At 39.6% G+C, this 20,004-nt stretch overlaps 1 protein-coding gene across 2 annotated transcripts; it reads left to right on the top strand.

The window, feature by feature from the left end:
* Positions 1–1,905: 1,905 nt before the first annotated feature.
* On the top strand, positions 1,906–18,800 carry slc7a3a (solute carrier family 7 member 3a). 2 transcript variants are annotated; one of them, XM_007553032.2, is made up of 12 exons: positions 1,906–2,012; positions 9,667–10,318; positions 11,288–11,449; positions 11,739–11,919; positions 11,999–12,114; positions 12,847–13,069; positions 13,146–13,285; positions 13,525–13,627; positions 14,476–14,705; positions 14,793–14,959; positions 15,043–15,151; positions 15,249–18,800. In XM_007553032.2, the coding sequence occupies exons 2-12, from the start codon at positions 9,952–9,954 to the stop codon at positions 15,401–15,403; spliced, it is 1,953 nt and encodes a 650-aa protein (XP_007553094.1). In that variant the 5' UTR covers positions 1,906–2,012; positions 9,667–9,951; the 3' UTR covers positions 15,404–18,800. The 2 variants fall into 2 exon arrangements, with proteins under 2 accessions (XP_007553094.1, XP_016527612.1); XM_016672126.1 differs by lacking the exon at positions 1,906–2,012 and adding an exon at positions 2,775–2,887.
* Positions 18,801–20,004: the final 1,204 nt, after the last annotated feature.

A 20,004-nucleotide genomic window follows, 5' to 3' on the forward strand; every position in this document is an offset into this window, starting at 1 on the left:
GTCCAGGAATAGTGATCTTGTGATGCAGATCTTGAATCGCAGGAGCTCTAAATCAGCAGCTTTGACTTTAATTAGACATAACTGGGGTTTACAAAAACAATAGAAAATGAAATGTACATACAAACCTTGGTATGTATTTTTTTTTTTTTTTTTATTTTTTTAGTAATCCAACGTATGATTGAACACACTTTGTGGTTAAAACAAACAAAAGAAAGAATGAGCCGTTATCCCTGGGGTCCATAGGCCATCCGAACTTTTCTCTGTGTGTGAGTATGGTGACCTATAAAACCAGCCAGCTTTGATGTGTCTGCCTTGTCCTGAGTAATGACGGTGGACAGACAGGATGGGTACAGGGGGCCAGAGCAGAGATTAGGCTGTGTTGTGTTAGGCATTCTAACTCCGGAGCCTGGTGTGCAACCATGAGGCTGGCTGCGTTTGCTGAGACACCCAGTTGAGTTAGCTTGATAAAGTGGAAGTAAATTGAAAGAGCAACCCAAAGCAGCGTGACTGAGCATGGACAAAAGGTGAGACAAGTGGTTACTATAGTACCACTGGACAGGGACGGATGGTTGGAGACAGAGAAAATGAGAGCTTTAGCAATTTATATTTCCAATGATTGAACACAACCTCTGGATAAATCCCAAGTGAATTGAAATAAAAAAATGCAACATTTATCAGGGGTTGGTAAAACCTGCTAAAAAGGCACACTACTGCAACTTAAAAGGATTAGTGTAGCTTGGTGAAAGATTTGGCAGGATGGCCTCCTGTTAAGAGACAATGGCCCCAAGTTAATTTATTTGAGAATTGTGTGTAAGACTATTAAAGTCTTCTATGAAAACTTGAAAAAAATAAACGGCAAGTATGCAGGATGAGTTTCAAGTCAGATCACATTACCACATCAGAGAGGGTGACACCCCAGCAGACTTTATGGACCAGCACCCACTGGTTGCCAGGTCTTGTTGGACATCCACCTCAGTTTTAATTCTTTTGCACATGCTTATTTGCTGTAAAACCCTAAAAACAACAAAAAAGTTTGGTTTTACAAAGAAACTGACCCATATAATTATGACAAATTTTGTTTTTCTCAGGAAGATTCATTAGAAGGAGCTTAATAAAACCAAAAAGTCTTCAAAGTTTGCAGAACTTCTTCACAACATGACTTGTTCTGTTTTGGGGACAACTCTTGAACATCTGATTAGTATGCAAAGAAGAATAATTAATAAAATATAGAAAATTAGAGGCAGCCTTAAGCATCCTCTTCATGAGACTGATATAAAAAAACAAACTCAGTCAGAGGCTTCTTCAGATTCACTGCAATATTACCAGCTGCTACAGGATATCCTTCCTGCCCACCATATCTACAACAACTCGCTGAAGACCGTATGAGTTACAACAAAATGCATTTTCCCTCTGGGATTAATAGGATATTTTTAAATGAACTGAATTGAATATGATATGATATGACCACATTAGGGTGGGATTCTGTGTGATATCAAATGTTAAGAATAACATCTGAGATCACAACCACAGTCAAGTCACCGAGAAAATCTACATATAAACATGAGATAAATGTTTAGTAATGCATTTCACTTTTATTCTGAAACTGTGGAACAAAGCACAGCTTGTAGCGAGAGGATGACGCATGTTTTCCATATTGATGGCCTAAAAGCTGCTCTGGTTTCTGCTCCTCAGCAAATCACACGTTAAGCAAGTTCATTGTTGCCCTGCGTGGAGATCCTATAAAATACAAACTTTGCGTTCTTCTCCGTTCATGGAGCTCTTCTTTGTATTGAATGTTGTAGTATTTCTTGGTAATGAGATTAGTTTGTTATGCTCCATTCATGGTGAAAAAGCTCCGCCTTCGTCTTGCGTCAGTTTGTTTATGTCCCGCCCTCTTTGCACGACTAACTAAAACGCTCAACCAGGCGGGATGTTTCATCAGAAACCACAGACTTCGCTGCTTCTCTTCCGTCTCTATCTGTCCACTATTGCACTCCAGAAGACAGCAAAAGGTACAAATATAAAAATTTTTGTTTTCAAAACATATATAGATATTTAAAAATCCAAGCGGTGTTCAATGACGCGCTTTTTTCCATTCAGTAGTAACGTTTATTTATTTCGTAGTAAGACTGATGCAATCCTCCTCGTGTGTTGTATTGGCGCTAAAGGACATAACGTTCTTCACCTTTATGACCCGATTTATGTGTGAGCGTTTGTAATTTGCCATACTTTATAGTCATAATGAGTTAATTCGCTGTAGTTAACATTAAGTAAATCGGCTTAATTTGTCATTTGAGCGCGGAATCAGCTGATGTATAGTCCCGGCGTGTAATGGAAAACCAATGAGAACAGAGCAGAAAAGGGAAACTTAATAGTGGGTTACCATTGTGGAAAAACTGTTTAAACAGTACTCTCGTTTTAAAGAATACACCGGACACCCATAGTTTTATCACTCAATGTTTTCATTCATTGTTTCGCTTTGCGCGGTTAAAACATCGTGAGGCTGATGTTTTGCTTTTTATCAAGGCGCGTTGATGTCTGGAATGCTGCTTTCAAAGACCCCCACCAGCACCGAAAATTCCAACACGTGCATCGAAATGCCCTCAGATGGACTAAAAAAGTGTTGTTGGAACGGTTGCTTTTAATGTCCAGATTTTCTCACTAAAACGGGCAAATAAGATACCAGGAAACGTAGCTGTTAAACCGCTGCTTGGTGCTTTGCCGCGTTATATTTATGAACCTACAAGCCGACAATCACCGAGTGTCGTTTATACCTGAATGCAACAATATCAACACAAGGAGATGAGCAATTGGAAGCCACGTAGCTAGCTGATGCTTCACATGCTAACAGCTGTACATCACGCAATATGGTTGGCGCTGCTTGTAGGTAAATACATTTTAACTGCTATTTTATTTGAGGATTTATCTTGTGCACAAACCACAAAATTCGTGAGTGTCATCAAAGCGAGCTGTCTTTCCTCGGTAGCCACCGCCAAGCTGCCCGTCTTCCAGGGTGTTCCCATGTCTGTGTTGCATCAGCCGGCTGAAGCAACCATGTAGTAAAATGTAGTAAAGGCTTTGCTGCTTGTTCAAACCCGCTGAGCTTGAAGGTCAGGTGGTGTGAGGTGGAGTTGCAAAGGTGTGGACATACCGTAAAACTGCAAAGCCATGCTGCAACAAACTACTCAAGTACTGCGGCTATGTTGAAATGTCACGACTTTTTTATTGACCTATTTAAAGTTTAACAGTTTCTAGTAAAGATGAAAAAAAAACGAGAATTAATGGTGCTTTTACTATTTAATACATTTGATGTTTATGGTTTATTACTATGGTTTTATTACATATTCGTGTAATAAAACTTATAGATATTATTAGTTTATTCAAAGTGTGGCAAATAAACAATAGATATTTGCCACACCTTGATCTACTATGATACAGTAGATTATTCAGGTATAACACCTCAGTTTCATTGTGAACACAAAAATAAAAAATGTATTTAACATAATCTAATTATAACAACAAAATCAACAATTCAAACTCCACTATAAGTGTTCATTTTTGTGTTTTCACAAGTAAAATGGGAGATTTCATAAATCTTAAATTGTTTTTTAAATAATCAATTTAATGTAAAATCATCCATGATGATTTTTTGATTTGATAGCAATAAGTAAGGTTGTTACTTGTAAGTAATAACCTGGGTTATTACTTGAGACTAATAACTAGAATAGTAAAATGGACAAAAGTAATGCATTTAACGTGGGAAAAAAAGGTTATACAGCAGAAAGAAAACAACTTTATTTTTTCTTAGCCGTGTGGCATCGCCCACCCACAGACCATGCTGTTCTGGGCAGAGAGCCATATTGCCCACATCAGAAAACATAAATGTTTGTAAAAAGACATATGCATTTGTTAAAAGCAACAGGTAGGAGGTGAGGGCGGTTAGTTACTCTAAGTAGCATAAGTTAACACTTCTCATTAAGAAGACTTTGACCTGAAGAAACCATGTGATATAAGTTTTATTTGGTTTTATAACTTTTTTAAGGCTGTGATCTGCATTCCTACTGGTGCAATAATGAGCACCGTGTTTTTTTCTGGTGAGTTGCGCCTCACGAGTTTAAGACCCTTAAAGTAAATCCGAAGCATTTCTCTGTTTCATCAGATTGTCTTGAGCTATCTTTTCATGCCGTGCTGCAGCTTAGCGGCCACACCTTGACATTCAAGATGTGGCCACTATGTGCCAAACGGCCAAACTGCTTTATCCTCTTTAGCTCTATGTGAGCTTAATGCTGCCGCTCCCAGGTCCTGTTAAAGCAAGTAAGAGCTGGTGTTGGTCATGGGAAAGCGAGCAGGTTGTCCGTTTGTCACATTCCATTTGACTGGGGAGAGCAGCTTTTGGCACGGGTTGCTGTGTCCTGCCAGGTGAACTGAGAGGTCGGTCAGTTCAGTCTCAGCAGTCGGTCTTTTCCACAGATACGTGAACAAAGGTCCTAGAACGGGCTTGTTGGGGGCTTTTGTGTAGATTTTCATTAATACAACATATATTTTTCACTCATTGGGGCTACACATAAATTCAGACAATATTGCAGGATTGCTGAAGAATACTGCAGCATCATTTTTGGAATAATAAAGAGGTTTTAATGTTATACATGTGGTCAGTGTTTACTCTTGCAGTGTAATCTACGTCTTGTTCCATCTGGTCCTCCAGATAACACAGGTTCCCATCAGATTGAGTGAAGTTACCATGGTTTCAGAGTATTTTATTTTATTTATTTATTTATTTTTGTTTCTCAAAAAATTAAAAACTAAATCTATAACATGATCCAACTGATATTGATCTACTTTATATTCCCACTATTGCTAAAACAAACAGTTTTCTCACAACCAAAAATATTTCCAAAAAGTAAAAAAAAATAAAATAAAATAATAATCATAATATAGAGGGATTTAGAAAAAAAGTCAGACCCGGAGTTTGTTTTTTTTCTCTTAGAACAAAGCAAGCTTGTTAAAAAGCTGAAATATTGTTGGCCTGAGTCATACTCTATGCATGGTGTTGTAGTAAATTGATCAATAGTCACACACCGGCACAGGCAAATGTTGATATACCTATGCAGCCTTTTGTATTAATTTTTTTCTTGTTTAAAGGGAGCTCAGTATGATGCAATATTCTGTGAAACAGATTTGTGACGCCACTCTCTTCCAGCCCAGTTCTGTAACCACCACAGCTGCAACTCTAGTGACTGCAGTCAAAACAAACCCATGTGTTGTTCAAGTTAGAACGTGGCTCAGAAACAACTTATAATGAGGTTAGCATGTTTGTTACCTTCCAAAATAATCCTCTTACCGTGCAGTACGTGGCAGCAGCTGCAGTGAAGCTCAAGCAACACAACCATTATCCCCGAAGCCTGTTATAACCGGAGCGCAGTTGGCCCGAAACGGTGGGTTAGCAGTCCCACCAGCATGAAGAGCCTTTGTTTAAGGGGCAAAGTATGACAAGAACCCTGCCGTTGTGAACAGAAACTCCCATGATCACACTGAATATTTACTTTTCTGTAAAATGTTGTCTTGGATGGTCTTTTTAAGAGTGTGTGTGTGTGTGTATGTGTGGACTTATGGAGTTTCCAACCCTCGTGAAAACCACAAGGAAAAGATTAGCGACGCGCTGATGTGAGCGAAGCTGCAGCGATGCCTTGTTTTAATGAGGCCATCATAAACCCTCCAGATCTGTGGCATTCTAAATAGGAAAAAGCACTCTCCTGGTTGCACTCAAATAGGCCTGTCACAATAACAAATTTTGCTGAGCGATTAATTGTCTAAAAAATTATTGCGATAAACGATAATATTGTTTCAAGACCAAGATAACGAGGGGAATCCCAAACAGCTGACACGGCGCAACCCAAAGTCCAGCCGACATTGGAGATGATATGTGGAAACAACATTAATATTTATTCAACATTTCGTGCAAAGAATATAGAAATGACAAGAAGAGAAGTTGAAGCCAAATTGTTAACGCAGTTGATAAACCCGGTAACTTTTCAGCTGTTCTCCGTTAACGTGACATAAATAGGTTACAATGATTTTCATTCAGTCAGGACTTTACGCTGAATCTAGCCACATGCATCACAGGTAGATTCTAGTAAAGCATTGATTAATGCCTGGTTTTAAAATTAGTTAACTGGACTTGTAGCCATTATTTTGTGCCCAGGTGGCTGGACACCACAAGGTACGACGAACCCGATCGAACCATTATGCCTAGGATTTCTGTCGGCTAATGTGTCTCTCAGGTTTTGAAAATGGGCCGACAACTCTTTAAGTGTGAGCTGGGCATTACACTAAGGAAATAGGAAGGGAGGTCAGTGGAGAGCACCGGAGTTGAGCCTTTTTCATTCAGTGTCATCAACAGAAAGAAAAAACAGCAGGAAGAGACAAGCCGATAATTAAAATGAGGTCGATAGGTTTAATTTATCGTGCAATTAATTGATTTATCGTTTATCGTGACAGGCCTACACTCAAACAACTCTGTGAGGTTCTGGGTGAACCCCTGAGAGGGTCACATCCAGCCAGCCATGGCACTTTGTTAATAGGTGTTTATTAGCACAACGCAGACGCCCCTCAGATCTCAGTTCCTGGTGTGCGAGTGGAAAAATGCTGCTGGAATGTCACACCAAGCAGGAGGTTGGAGCATTTCCACCCAGCACCCGTTTCCCATCGTCTTCAGAGGGGCGAGTGTTTATTATGGCGGCGCTCCGGGCGCGCTGTTATTTGGATTTCATTGTTTCACCGTGTTTGTCTTTTATTTCTCCCAATCCTAAGCTGTACGAACCAAGGCATTCTTTTGATCCGGTAGAACGAGACATGCTTTGATTAATTGGTCGTGTTGCTTTTGTGGTATTAATAGAATATTGTCTGTACTGAGGCACTGTGAGTTTATGTCGTGTTCACTGAAAGGGGCCAGAATTAGACTCTTGTCTTTTAAAAGCTTTTTGTTTTGCTTTGCACGACATGTGACATGTAGCCAAACTGGTCAGAGAACAGATCCTTCTTAAGGCAAAAAGTTCTTTTGTAGACGCTGTGACACTGAGACGGTCCAGTCCGTGGTGCCAGGGTAGAGTTTCACTTCTCCTCTTCGCCGGCTGAACAGTGAAGTGACCGACTGGCCCGATATGTCAAGGAATCAGGTGTCACAGCTTAAACGGCCTCAGACTGGACACAGCACTGCTTTTTATGCTTTCTGAGAGTCTCTGAAGGGCTTTAACAGAACTCAGACCTCTTAACTTTTTCCCATCCTGTGACTTTGCATTTTGCATTCAAGTTTTCATTTGTGACAGCTGAAAGAAGGAGTGAAATGCAAAATATTGTGCAAAGTACAATAGCCAGTTTGTTAGAGAACAATAAACTAATGTGTGTATTTTTTATCTTGTGATAAAACTCTCAATCAGTTAGAATGTGTGGTTATCTTTTAAATATTTGAAATATCACCTTTAGTTCTTCAGATTGCCACTCTAATCTCAAACGCGCTCGATTATCAGAACAAAGGTCTGTTTTGATAATGAGACTGTTGCATGAAGCTGTGATAAGTTACACTTTTCTTGATTATTTAGCTTCTTCATAATGTCTGAATAATGTTGCACTTGCAGAAAAGATAAACTTTCTCTGTCCTTGATATTTCAAGCAGGAGTTCCATGTGTCAGCAAGAGGGTTGCTGTAAATTTGAGGGTGATTTTTGCACATTCATCACATTATTATCAAGGCACATGCATGCTTTTGTGTGATCTCAGACAGTAGAATAACACAATGCACTGAGCTTCCTGTCATTCACACGCTCAGTTTATAACGTGCAAATCTCTGTTCTGAATTTCCCCAAGTTTTTAAGTTAACTTTTATCTGCTAATCTGAGCAGGTTCTGCACAGGCAATGTTGTTTTAACCAAACCTTGATTGACTGACTGACTGGTCGGAAAGTAAAACACATCTTATGCAACCTGTCTTGGATATAATATGTAACATCAGACTGGAAATGTTGTGGAACCAGTTTCTTTGTAATACCGTAAAAGTTAGTCAAATTTTCCTTCTCAAAAAGATGCCTCTTTGCACTTTAGTAACCCGCTTTTGCTTCCTCAGGTGGTTTACCTTGGGGATTTACGTCAGTCCTAAATTCATTTGTGTGTTTTTCCTCATTCATCTGATAGTTGGATCAGTTCTGAGAAAAAACAGTGAGTCTCCTCACTCGAGTTGACTCCTCTAAATGTCCTTGGACTGTTATGCGCTGAACACGTGTTTGCAGGAACTCCTCTAATTATTAACATTTATTATTTGTTGATCTGACGCAGCAGGTGTTTACGTCCTCAAAAGCTGGTTTTGGTTTAATTTAAACTTTTAACTTTTAAAGTCTGAAACTTTTAGGTTCAGTTTCATCAGTGTTTTCCCAGTGCAGCAGGTTCACCTTATCACATTACTGGCTCATGCTGCCTTCCCCACCTCTCTCTTGTTGATGTTAGTTTGATTCGAACCCATCGTCTCCTCGCAGCCTTTCCCAAGCTTTTAGAACAACACCGAACCAGCAGCAGTCTGCACTTTCTCGCTGCAAGGAAGTGGTGAGGGCTTATGCAAGGTGTTCCTTTGTTTGTACGAGGGTGTGTCACATGGCAGGTTTATTTGTTAAAGCAAAAAAAAAAAAAAAAAAGAAAAGAAATGAAGAATTAGGCCTGGCAGGATAGTACTCGATCTCCTTTTGTCTTCACGAGGTCACTGTGTGCCCCACCGAGATCCCATGATCGTATACTGAACTGGAAAAAGGTGGAAAAATGTTTGAATTCCTGGAAGTTGTGCAACTTGGTTCTCATGTCAGAAGGTAGAATTTTTTTTTACCTTTTTACTGAAGAACTGCTGGCCGATAAGAGAGATGTTCATAACTAATTTGAAGAAAATACTGAATTTCAACTTCAGTATTAAATAAAAAAATGTATTTCCATTCATAAAATGTTTCATTTATATTAAATCAAAACAATTTAGTTACATATTGAGCTCAATGTGTTTTTGGAGACTGTCTCTCCCAGACACATTCTCATTTTTTCTCATTTTTCTGCACATCATAGCTCAGTCATCTTCGACTGACAGGTAACGTCTGGACGCAGAACCTGAATAGTTTTTTGGGCTGGGTTGGTTTTTCATGTAATATTTTTGGTCTAAACTGCTCTGATCGTCTTTGGGGTTTTTTTCCAACAGCATGATGCTGCCACCACAGTGTTTCACAGTGGAAGTAGTGTGTTCAATGTTAGTTTTTCTTGTTTAAAATCTTTCGTTTTAGCACAGTCTTCTGCCTTGTTTCTACAAGCTTTTCAGGGATGTGAATATTTCTGCAAAATACTGAGAGTTTATCTCATAGTTCAATAAAGCGTTAAAGAACAGTTTTATTTAATAAATACCTGAATTATTAGACAAAAGACGCATGGAGATGTTTTATGTCGTATAAGGAAAATCTTTTCCAGAGTTCACACATTCTGTTATTGTTTTTTAGATTTTAAGTCTGCCCTGATTTTCTTTCGTAGAAACGGGAACAATGCTGTAATCTCTGATTAATTGCGAGCTCTGAGCTGTAAGAAGTGTAAGCTTTGGCAGGTACTGAATGAGAGCCCTGTTTAACTTTTTTCCTTGTTGTGTTTCCTGACAGGTCCTAATCTGCTGCTTCGACAACACACCTGCCACTTCCTGCTTTGTGTATTCCAGTAACTCCTGCCTAAGTAAACACACACATCAGAGGACCAATAGTATTCAAGTACTTGTTGTTTACCTCATTTGTCTCAAGCTTTCCTGCTGTCCTGATCCAAACCGGAGAACAGGTTTTTCTGTATAAGCGGTGCCCATCACATACACACATACACACACTCACCCACCTACGCTAGCATCATTTAAAAAGCATAGCCTTTTCCTGCACCCACGCGTAATCACAGCCATCATGGCCAGCATGCTGTCCAACTTTGGCAAAACCCTGCTGCGCCGCCGGGCGCTGGACTTCTCCAATGAAGAGACGCAGTTCGCCCGCTGCTTATCCACCCTGGACCTCATCGCCTTGGGGGTGGGCTCCACGCTGGGCGCTGGCGTCTACGTCCTCGCAGGCGAGGTCGCTAGAGAGAAGGCGGGACCGGCCATTGTCTTATGTTTCCTCATCGCCGCCCTGTCCTCCATGATGGCTGGCCTGTGCTACGCCGAGTTTGGCGCCCGTGTCCCCAAGACGGGCTCCGCGTACCTCTACAGCTACGTGACGGTGGGAGAAATGTGCGCCTTCATAACGGGGTGGAACCTCATCCTCTCTTATGTCATTGGTGAGTTCCAGTTTAGGTGGATAAATTGTTGAACAAGCTGATTCCAGTGAATTCAAATGTCATCCAACATCTACTTTATTTTCCCAATTCAAAAAGTGAACTCATGGAGTAGGAAAGAATAGATTGGTTACACATTGGTCTGTCACAATAAATCAATTAATCGCATTATGAATTAAAACGAGACGAAGGATTTTCTTTTTTCATGCTTTGTTTTTCTCTTTCTACCAAAGTCTGGTGCTTTGGTCTCAACTAGCCTTTTTTTTAGGACAATTTTGTTTGTTGTTTCTGTTGTTTTATTTGTTTTGGATATTTAGAATGTCTTCCAGTTCCAGTGTTAAATGTTCATTAGAGCTTAAAGTTTGTTAATCTTTGAGGATGTGTTCTTGCATTTTCAAGAACGCATTGAGAAGTGAGTAGAATTGTATTACTTGAAAATTGTCGTAAAACAACAATATTATTGTTTACTGCAATAATTTCTAGAACAATTTATCGTCCAGCAAAATTTATCATGACTGGCCTAATTACAGACAGTAATGAATTTCTGTTTTTTATGTTTAATTTAGATGATTATGGCTTGTAAACTTATGAATTGTATAAAAACATTATAATATTACACTAGACCAATAAAAAAAAGGTTTTGGCAGTTTTCTCTGTGTGCGTCCTTTTTCCTTCCACTCAATTTTTCAATAATATGCCTGGCTACAGCACTCGTGAGACGTTAAGTGGAAGGAAATGTGATAGCATATGATAACCATAGCCTTGATAGGATGTACATCTTGTGTAAATTAGACATTTCCTGAGAAAATTAATTGTTTTGGTTTTTATTAGCCAAGAAAGACAAATCATTTGATATGTTTCACTCTGTGTGTTGTGAATCTAAATAATCTTCACTTTTTCAATCAAACTAGTGAAATGAATGAAGTTTCCAGTGATCCTCAGATTTTTGATTTCTCTTCTGTTTTCTTTCAGGTACGGCCAGTGTGGCCAGGGCTTGGAGCTCGACCTTTGACAACCTGGTCGAACAAAAAATATCTGGCTTCTTTAAGGCATCCATGGAAATGAAAGTGCCTGGAAAAGTGCTAGCGGAGTATCCGGATCTCTTCGCCCTAATCCTGGTCCTGCTGCTAACCGGTGAGTTTGCTGAGAGCTTAAAAGTTTTAGTAGAAGGGGAAGGAGGAAAAAAAAACAACTCCTGTTTGTGCAGCTAAAGAGATCTTATTAGTCGGCCAGAACAGTTGTCACACCAATCTCTCAGCTAATGTCACATGCCAGCAGCAGTGTTAGGAAGAGCTAATCAGAGGATTGCTGTTGCCGAGTGATGGTTTGTCAGAACATATCTGCCCACGCAACAGGACGTGCAGTTACTGATCCTGAATATGAATTTCTTTCCCTCGCTTTCTGCGGCGTCTGCTCCCCTCAGGTCTCTTGGCCTTCGGCGTGAGCGAGTCGGCGCTGGTGAACAAAATCTTCACGGGAATCAATCTGGTGGTCCTGGGCTTCGTCATCATATCCGGCTTCGTCAAGGGAGACGTTAAAAACTGGAACCTCGAGGAAGGCGACTTCCTTAGCTTCAAGAACGGCACTAATGTCACCCAAAAGGAGTGAGTATTGGACTCTATTGCCAACATAAGTTCTGCTTGTGTTTGAGTTCTAAATGTTGCTTTTTCTGTTTTTCCCCAGTCTGACAAAAATGTTTGGTGACGGTGGTTTTGCCCCGTTTGGCCTCGCTGGAATCTTGTCTGGCGCTGCCACCTGCTTCTACGCCTTTGTGGGCTTTGACTGTATTGCCACAACAAGTGAGTATGTTTTCTATTTCCAAAGTGCAAATAGAGTAACATGACTGCCTATATGACCTCGGACTCTAGCCTGGTAGGAAATGTCTGTCGTTCATATTCAGTAGGAAATGTGATCTTATTAACAGCGACAGCTGCACACACATGAATACTTTGATTCGGTTTAAAAAGTGAAGCTCAGCTGTTATATAAGTATTGAAGTCTGCGTTTCAGAGGGCTGCATCCAAGGAAATTGTTGGAAAGTTTAGTAGAAGGAAAAAGTCAAATCTGTCTACGTTTCAGCTGGTTTGCAGAGCAGGATGTGTAAAGAAGATTTTTTTCGTATGTGCATAGCTGGTAAAGGAATATCTCCAAACATTTGCAGCTGAAATGCATGCCACACTTTTCAGATTCATGGTGCATACTATTAGCGTTCCACAATACATACTGTTTTGCATGTTGGCTAAATCAGTTGAGATGATTTGGGGGTATCGGTGTAAAGAGGGGTACAGATGTACACGCACTCTTTAGAGTTTTGCAGATGTCTTATTTTTGTATTAGCTAATTATTATGCACTACTTTGTGTTTGTCAGTTACATAAAACACTATGTCAGGATGTTCTGGTTTGTAGTTGTGATGAAATGTGCTTAAGGTGTACTTTTGCAACTCAGTGCAAACTGGTTTTAATTCATTTATTCGGTTTTCAGTGAAATTTGACTTGCAGCTCATCCTTTTTCCATTGTTTTCTTCCTCCAGGCGAAGAAGCTAAGAACCCCATGCGGTCCATCCCCATCGGCATCGTGGCCTCGCTGCTCATCTGTTTTTTCGCCTACTTTGGCGTGTCAGCAGCCCTGACCATGATGATGCCGTATTACCAGCTGAACACTGACAGCCCTCTCCCCGAGGCCTTCAGCTACGTCGGCTGGGCACCAGCCAGATACATCGTGGCCGTGGGTTCTCTCTGTGCGCTGTCCACCAGGTGAGGAAGGGAAGCCCTAAAACCTGTGACTCGCTGTAAGCAGCTGTTAGAAGTCTCACTGTTGATCTCCTCTCAGCTTACTGGGCTCCATGTTCCCCATGCCTCGGGTTATTTACGCCATGGCCGAAGACGGGTTGCTGTTCCGGGGTCTGTCCAAGATGAACTCTCGCACAAAGACCCCCATCCTGGCTACCATTGTTTCTGGAATCGTTGCAGGTAACGCATCTGTGGGTAGGATTCAGCTGTGTGTCGTTCTGCCATCGCAGTGAGTCAGCAGGGTTTTAATTAGACTTCCAGCTCTTCTCTGTCTTGTCTGTCAGGATGTCAGGTCAGGATCGATAAAGTTTCCTGAAGGCAACAGGAAAAAACGCTGCAGTTCTGATGGGTTTTGAAGTGGCTGTCAATGTTTGCGTCCACAGAATGAGTTTCTCTGAAATCTGGTTTCCTCCTTGCAGCTCTGATGGCATTCCTGTTCGATCTGGCGGCCCTGGTTGACCTCATGTCCATAGGAACGCTGCTGGCGTACTCATTAGTGGCTATTTGTGTCTTAATTCTCAGGTAAGCACTTTTATCATCAACAACTTTATTAAAGACACAAATAGGTTCATATATTAAAAATGTAATTCAAATAAATAGTTTTAGGATGATGGCAGTCATAGACATAAATCACAGATTTACAAAAAGACTAAACCTGACAGAACTTTGTGTGATGTCTGTTAGCATCAAGATGATGATAGATAGAAATTTGTAATCTCTGCATAACCCTGTACATTTAAGTGAAGATTACAACACATAAAGAGTAAAAAGTAGAGACACCAACTAACAACAGACTTGCACTAGTCCATCTCAGCGTCCAACTAAACACATGAAAATTGTAGAATTATTCCTATTATGCAAATCTAAAATCTTTTTCAAAGTGAATTTACACACATCTGTGCCATGGTTTGATTTAAAACCAAGCAGGTTATCTGAAGTAAGGAGAACATGTTCTATCTTACTTGGTCTAAAGGTGCAGGACCTTGGATAGCACACAGGCTGATAATTTTCCTTATTTATTTTGACAGCTTTATCTTTAATAATAGACACTAATACAACAGATAACAATGAGTCATGGACTAAAAACCCAATAAAACACAAAGCAAGCAAAGGGAGAGTTTTCTGATAGAAATTTGTAATTGTTCTACAGACAGGCTCATGACTGCATTATAAATGTATTGCTTGAAAATGGTCTCCAAACAACAATATTATTGTGTATTGCAGTAACTTCTTTGAAAATTTATTGCCCAGCAAAATTTGCTACCATGACAGGATTGTGTGTAACTTGGTGAAAGGTGTGATGTTTGCAACAGAAGACATTTTTCCTTCTTGATCCAGTTTAAAACAGCCTCTCTGCCCCGACTCACCAGGTATCAGCCAGGCAATCTGAATTCGTCCAGTCAGACGGAGAAGCTGGTGGAGCTGGTGGAAGGCGAGAAGGTGGCTGTGAGCGGCGGGGACAGCGGGGACGAGTATGGCATGGAGATGGAAGACAGACCCCTCCATGAGACATTCACTGCCAAGCTGCTCTTCTGTCCAAGTGGAAAAATCCCGACTAAGACCTCCGGGATGATAGTCTACGTTACCACAGCTGTTATTTGTAAGTCTGCTACCAAGTGCTCAGACTACTTGTTAGAGTCAATGCCCAGAAGTATCTGAGTTTGTTTTCTTTCTCCTGTTTTCACAGGTGTTCTCATCACCATCCTGTGCATCATCCTGGCAAACTGTTTGAACCAGCTGCTCGTCGGACATGCAGCCGTTGTGGTGCCCTGCATCATCTTGGCTCTGCTCTGTGTCGTCTGCATTATCATCATCTGGAGGCAGCCACAGAGCCCAGAGGCTCTGACCTTCAAGGTCAGATATCTGCTTTTTTGTGTGTTTTGACATTTGTAGTGTTGCACTGAGCAGTTCCTAAATGTAATCTCTGTTTTCTCAAGGTCCCGCTGCTTCCATGGCTGCCCCTGTTCAGCGTTTTTGTCAACATCTACCTCATGATGCAGCTGGACATTAGTACATGGTGCCGCTTCTCGGTCTGGATGGTTGTCGGTGCGTTTGAACGTTTCCAAACCTGTGATCCTTTCTGCTCCGTCAAACTGGGGCAGCTTGCTCATGTTACTCTTTTTATCTGCCCTTTTTCCTCCAGGCTTTGCCATCTACTTCTTATACGGTATTAAAAACAGCAGTGAAGCTAAAAACAAGTCGCCCTCAGGCAAGTACGAGCCGGCGCTGCAGAACAAAAGCCCGATTTACAAGGGCGGTCCTGATGAGAGCGACGTGGAGGCCGGCAGCAGCCCCTGATACGGACTGACCCAGACCCGAGGCTCGTTTCCGGGCACCTGCACCCATTCCTGATCATTTACAGTGCAGGCCGGTGGAAGTGCAGGCATGGGCCGGTATGATATTATGACGGTATGGTGACCTTAGGTTTCGCGGAGTCACGGTATTATGGCCACAGCTCTAAAATGTGTTATGTTGCATTTTCTTTACGATGCTTTGACCTGAACGCATACGCAATTTGCTTCTTAAATGTTTGCTGAATTGTGGGCTGATCTTCACCCTTTGACATAACCTGTTGCTGCCAGAGGCTCTGCTTTTTCTAAAAAAAAAAAAACAATTAGGACAGATGTGAATTTAACTGCAATTTCAAATTAGTCTATCATCGTAATCTCTGTAATGATAGTCGACTTTGTCTTTGGAAGCTGCGTAAACTTGCAGAGCTAGTAACTATGCAGCAGCAGCCGACTGGTGGGATTTGACCTCCACCTGTTCGCTTACCAGACATTACAAAACTAAATGCTTATACTGCAGGCACAGTATGACGCTAAATTTTCATGGTTTTAAAACTGTGACTTTTTCATATCACCGTATACGTTGAAACCGGCAACCGGCCCATGCCTGCTCAGAACGCTGCTCCGGGTTTAAAAGGAGGGAAGAGGCAAGAAAAACACAACACGTCTTACCTCTGACTTGGAGGCTGATCAACTACTTGACAACTAGATGCTGTGACGAAGCCGATTTCCAGCTCGTCTGAGTTTTAGCCCGGTTTTATTTAGCTTTAGCATTTACCTGCCTGAATCACATGTTTTCAGTGGATCTGACCAACAAGGGGGTCAGATCGTGTTTTATTCCGTTACATGAAGCTGCAAACCGGAAAAATGTTACTTTTTGTTTTTTGTTTTGTGTTATTAATGTCCTGAGGTGGACCCATTAAGCCACTAGTCAGTCCCAGTGTAAATCCCAGTCGACGACCGTTTGAGCCATTAAGTTCGCCATCATAAGATCACTCAGTGAGTCCAGCAACAAAGTGGCAGAGGACAGTCATCCGTCTCTTATGAATGTGGTGCAGTAGAGGAAGTTACTTGTGTGTTTACACGTCGTGTGTGAGAGGCTATGAGGTTTACAGTGTCAGTTTTTACTGGTAGGTCAGTAGCATCTGGTCAGTGCTGATGTTTATGTTCAATATTGTGCAGCTGAAGTCCTAACTGGGAACGCTATAACCCCACTGCATCCTAAAACTCCCTGAAAACTGCTGCAGACTACATGTAGACTACAATGTTTATATGGTATAAGTATACCATTGCAGTTGGTTGTAAAAATCTCTCTCAGATGAGTACAAATACCTTGGTTTCTTGGTATCAACTCCAAAATTTAAATCAAGAATGTAAAACATGAATTTATGAATATTACTTGAAATAATGTTATCTATAGCATTATTACTTTCTTATGTTGGTATAAAAAAAGAAGTAAAGCTATAGAACAAACTGCTACTGAATTTAACAGTATATTTTGATTTAGGATTTATTATCACAATATTTCGTTTCATACTTTTTATTGCAATAAAAAGTATTTATTTAGAGATCTCTGTAAACAAAATTGTCCTTCAGAAAAAAAGGACTAGTTGAATCCAAAACACCAGTCATCCAGTTTTTCATAGAGAGAAGTGATGAAACATTGAGCTTGTTTTAATTTATCATACAATTAATTGATTTATTGCGACAGGCATGTTTCCAAATTCCTCAGTCTTACTGTCTACAGTCACAAACTGCTCTAAAAACATAACAATCTAATATATATAGAAGAAATTTCAAAAAATTCTCATTTCATTTTTTTCATCTGGTGCTTGTGTGCCCACCCCTTTTTCTAATGCCGCCCTGGGCAACCGCCCACACGATCATATCTAAAGTAGAAGGAGCATAACAGAAAATGTTTGCACTTTTCAAACCGCAAATTTTTAAAACCTTTATATCTACAGCCAGCCCATCCCTAAATATGACATAATTTAACAGTTTTGTTATTTATTTCATCACAGTATTAACATGTTACCATTCGATTTTGTGGCCTTTGATTTCAACTTAAGTGACTCTAAAATGTACATAAAACACATAAATCTGTGTGGTTGAACTTTCACGTCATCCTGCTGTTCGGATTTCAAAATTATTCAATGGATTTACCGATTTAAGATTTTGCTAACATACCAGTTTATCTGCCTTTTGTATTGTTTTTTGTTCACACCTGTGCAGACCGGACGAGGTTGGTGGGATTTTGGGTGTTGGGCATTTTCGGCAGAAATGTAATGAACTGTAATGTACGTCCAAAATAAGCCAGGGTTCATGTCAAGTTTTACCACTAAAATGTAATCTCTTTCTTTTTTTACTTCTTTGTAAAAAAACACCTGTTCCCCACTAAGGCTCTTGATTAGTTTCAGCTATATAACTTGAACTTTTAAACCTTTATCAGATGAATTACCATCACTTGTATTTTAGTTTTATAATCTTATTTACTTCTAATTTTGTTAGAAAATGTTAATATTTATGTGTTCATTGATTGTTTGGGAAAGCATTACTGTTTTTCTGCCTTTATGTATTCATTTTAACTTGCTTTGTAGATGTACAGCTTTTAATGTTGATCTTTTGTCACATTATATATTTCGTTTCTGATCTTTTCCGACCAAACTGAATATTTTTTTTACTCCGCTTTCCAAAAACTACCAACCACAATGAGCTGGTATTTAAATTATTCTAACTATTTTTGCCCCAAGCCTTTTTCAGTCTGATTGATAACTTATTTCTAAAAGGTTTTTTTTGTGTGTGTGTGTTGTTGTCATAGTACAAGTGCTTTACTGTAGAGTGTACAGTATTTGTTTAAATATCTTTGTATATTGCTGTAAATTATGCAAATATACTTTCTTTGACATAAGAAATTACATGTAAACCTGATGAGACGGTTTTTGTAGATTACACTTGAAGGAACTGATGCTGCTGAAGCCCAAATTATGAAACTATTTGACACAAAATGCTCCCATGGAAGCTGGATTATACTTTGAAACATATCTTGAAAGCGTTTATCGGTAAAAGGTAGATTTAATTGTCTTTTTTTACAGATGGCGCATAAGAACCATTTGTGAAGTCGAATGTGAAATTTGCTCTTCAACTTTTTGATCTGAACTTTATGTTCTCCACGCTTACTCGCCACCAAAATGTTGTGTTGTGATGGCGTGTTGACTCACTCAGCTTGTCACAACCCGCCCTTGTGCCTTTTGGAAAAATCAATCCAATCATTCCTCCGTAGTGCTGGCATCATTTAGAGCAACAATTGACTTCCGTTTTGTATTCTGTACATATGCTTCATTGTGTAAAATGAGCTGCGTTTTAATTTACTCTTTTTTTTTTAATAAAAGTGATTTATCCTCTTGGAACCTCTCTCTCTCTCTCTCTGCCTGTTCGTTTTCTCAGCAAACGAGTTGAATGCCAGACGCTCCAGTGTTTTTTACAATGACTCACTGATTACTCACATCACATTTAGCACACATTCTGTTAGCTCAGCCGCCCTACCTTTTGGGTGGAGAGTTTAGGTTCTGGGAAAAAAAAAAGAAAGAAAAAAGCAGAACTAACATGTTCACTTCCTGATTACGTTTTGTCTTTCTGTAAAGGCTTTACAGTAGGGTAGTTTCCCCTGCTAAAACATTTTTTCAACAATTATTGTTCATTTTAGAGCAAATTCTGAGGTTTAGAAGATATTGCTAAGAAGTTAAAAAGTATTATTTTGGGTACTTAACTTTATATAACCTAATAAACCCTTTTTTTTCAACAAATAGAAAATGTATGCTTTTACTGCTCTTTACAATTCTATTACTTCCTGTTTTGCTCAGCCTCTGAGGCAAATTAGTTATCTTTAAATATGCTAATGGATTTGCCCCTTTAAAGTTATTCTGTTTAAAAAATTTTACACTTAATATATTTAACAGAATAAAACAAATTCTAATATCAAACAAATAAAACCTGAGTAAGTATAAAGTTGTTTTACAACCACACCCCACATTCCCTGGCCTGATGGCGTCCGGACTTGTTCGTCCTTAAATCACTTAAATGGAACCAGTCTGACAACATTAAAGTAGATTAAATGATCTACATCCACAGAAATTCAAGAACATAAGAAAGAAAATTACTGACAGAGGCTTTGACTGAATTTATTAGTTTAAAAGTTGATGTTATCTGGTACTTTTTCTTGCTTACCTTTGTATTTTGTGAGGAAGTGATCTCAGTTTTTTTACTTCTTCATTTAGTGAGGCTGCCCTCTAATGGTCAAACATGGTAACTCACTGCTCTGGCTTTAATTGAATTTTTAAACTTTGTTTTATATTTACTTTCTAAAGTTTCAGTGGGTTTCCACTTATTCCGTCCAAAGTCACTGAGAAGAGATTCTACCTCCATTCAGATGGAGTAAATGGACTCATCCATTGTTTATTTATCATGTTTGATCTTATTGGCATTTTATTAAGAAGTTTTAGATACAGACCAATTGAATAACCAATTCACATTGAATCAAAAATAAAAAGCACTTTCTCTCTTAGAAACTTTGATTCAAAATGAAGGGATGAATTCACTGTAAATTCAGGTAAA

This window comes from Poecilia formosa, unplaced genomic scaffold, assembly GCF_000485575.1.
Source record: "Poecilia formosa unplaced genomic scaffold, Poecilia_formosa-5.1.2 Scaffold3, whole genome shotgun sequence".
Classification (NCBI taxonomy): domain Eukaryota; kingdom Metazoa; phylum Chordata; class Actinopteri; order Cyprinodontiformes; family Poeciliidae; genus Poecilia; species Poecilia formosa.